Source organism: Phaethon lepturus, unplaced genomic scaffold (assembly GCF_000687285.1).
Source record: "Phaethon lepturus isolate BGI_N335 unplaced genomic scaffold, ASM68728v1 scaffold50095, whole genome shotgun sequence".
Taxonomy (NCBI): Eukaryota; Metazoa; Chordata; class Aves; order Phaethontiformes; family Phaethontidae; genus Phaethon; species Phaethon lepturus.
The window spans coordinates 1,104-2,627 of NW_010543604.1; the positions used below are offsets into that span (position 1 = coordinate 1,104).

Genomic DNA, 1,524 nt, shown 5'->3' on the forward strand with positions numbered 1-1,524 from the left:
AAGTAAATAGTCCTCTTGTTGCTTAGAGATTCTCTTAGTGTTTTGCTACTTCACAGCAGTATTGTCCTTCAAAGCCTTTTTAATTAAAAAAAGCCTTAAATGTCTACTCGCTTCTTCATCTCCGTATTGTTAAAGTATTGCCACATACCTGTAAACTTACATGAGATTATAGAGCACAGAAGGGGGGCAGATGAGGGGGCGGAAAGCACAAACAAGTAGTTTACAAGCTCAACATTTTTTTTTTTTTTCTTCTTTTTAGTAACACCCGGCACAGGCTGGCGGGGGTCTCCGGGGAGCGGGGCTGGGCGGCGGGGGGTATGTACAAGCGGGACGGGGCCGGTTTTGCAGCAGGTCGTGGTGGATCATAACAACACACAACGCCTTGCAAGACAATTAAAAAGTAACAGTCCTTTGCACGCAGCGTGCAGAAACACCTCGGTTTGGCGCAGGGAGAGGGGAAGGGGGAAAGAGAAGCCAGGAAAGGGGAAAGGGGACGGGGAAGAGGGGCTCGCCCCCAGCGGGGGGAGGGGGCAGAGCTAGGAGGTGTTTAGCACGGGTCTGGAATACACACCTTGGTAGTAGGAGGGCTCTAGGGCCGAGGGCTCGATGCTGCTCCGGCCCGCCATGGAGGCGCTGCCCAGGGGCAGCCCGCCGGGGATGCTGGCCCCGTAGGAGGAATACTGCAGCGCCTGCTCGTAGGCTTTGAAGTCCAGCTTGTGCTGCTGCTCTGAGGAGGACATGAGGTTGTTGATGGAAAAGGGGTGGTTGAAGGAGTAGTGGGGATCGCCCTTGAGGTGGAGCTGGGGTTCGTGGGCTAAGGAGTGAGGGGGGTGCGGGACAGAGGCCAAAGCAGGGACGGAGCTGATGGTGGAGGAGGAGGCCGAAGCCGAGGTCTTTAGCTCTGTGGTCGATCCACTGTGGTCCATGGACTGGGGGCTGGTGGACGGATTGGAGCTGGAGAGGGAGGTGGCGGTGTCCAGCTGCGCAGGTTTATTGTGGCCTCTGTGCAGGGGGGAGTTGGAGCTGGAACTGGAGGCCCCGGCCTGATCTTTCCTGCCCTCCTGAGGGGCTTTGCTGTTGGCCGGCTTCTCACACTTGAAGCGCTTTTGCCGGCGGAGGTAGCAGCCGTTTTCAAACATGTTGCCGGAGTCAGGATGCAGGGTCCAGTAGGAGCCCTTGCCGGGCTTGTCGGGGGAGCGGGCCACCTTGACAAAGCAGTCGTTGAAGGAGAGTGAGTGGCGGATGCTGTTCTGCCAGCGCTGCTGGTTCTGCCGGTAGTAGGGAAAAAGGTCCATGATCCACTGGTAGATCTCGCTCAGCGTCAGCATCTTGCTGGGTGCCTGCTGGATGGCCATAGTGATGAGGGAGATGTAGGAGTAGGGTGGCTTGGCATGGGGGTAGCTCCGCTTGAAAGTCTTGGCGTCCCGCGTCCTGCTGAGGTTGGACTGGGTGTAGGCCATGGGGCTCATGCAGGGGTTCATGCTGCCATAGGGGCTCAGCCCATTCATGGGGGCTGGCTGGGCC

General features: G+C 57.6%; 1 protein-coding gene across 1 annotated transcript; it reads right to left on the bottom strand.

The window, feature by feature from the left end:
- Nucleotides 1-536: 536 nt before the first annotated feature.
- On the bottom strand, nt 537-1,517 carry FOXA1 (forkhead box A1; the record flags this gene model as incomplete). The annotated part of the gene is made up of 1 exon (XM_010288380.1): nt 537-1,517. A coding segment is annotated over one exon (981 nt), but the record flags the coding sequence as incomplete, so codon positions are not given.
- Between the last annotated feature and the right edge of the window lie 7 nt (nt 1,518-1,524).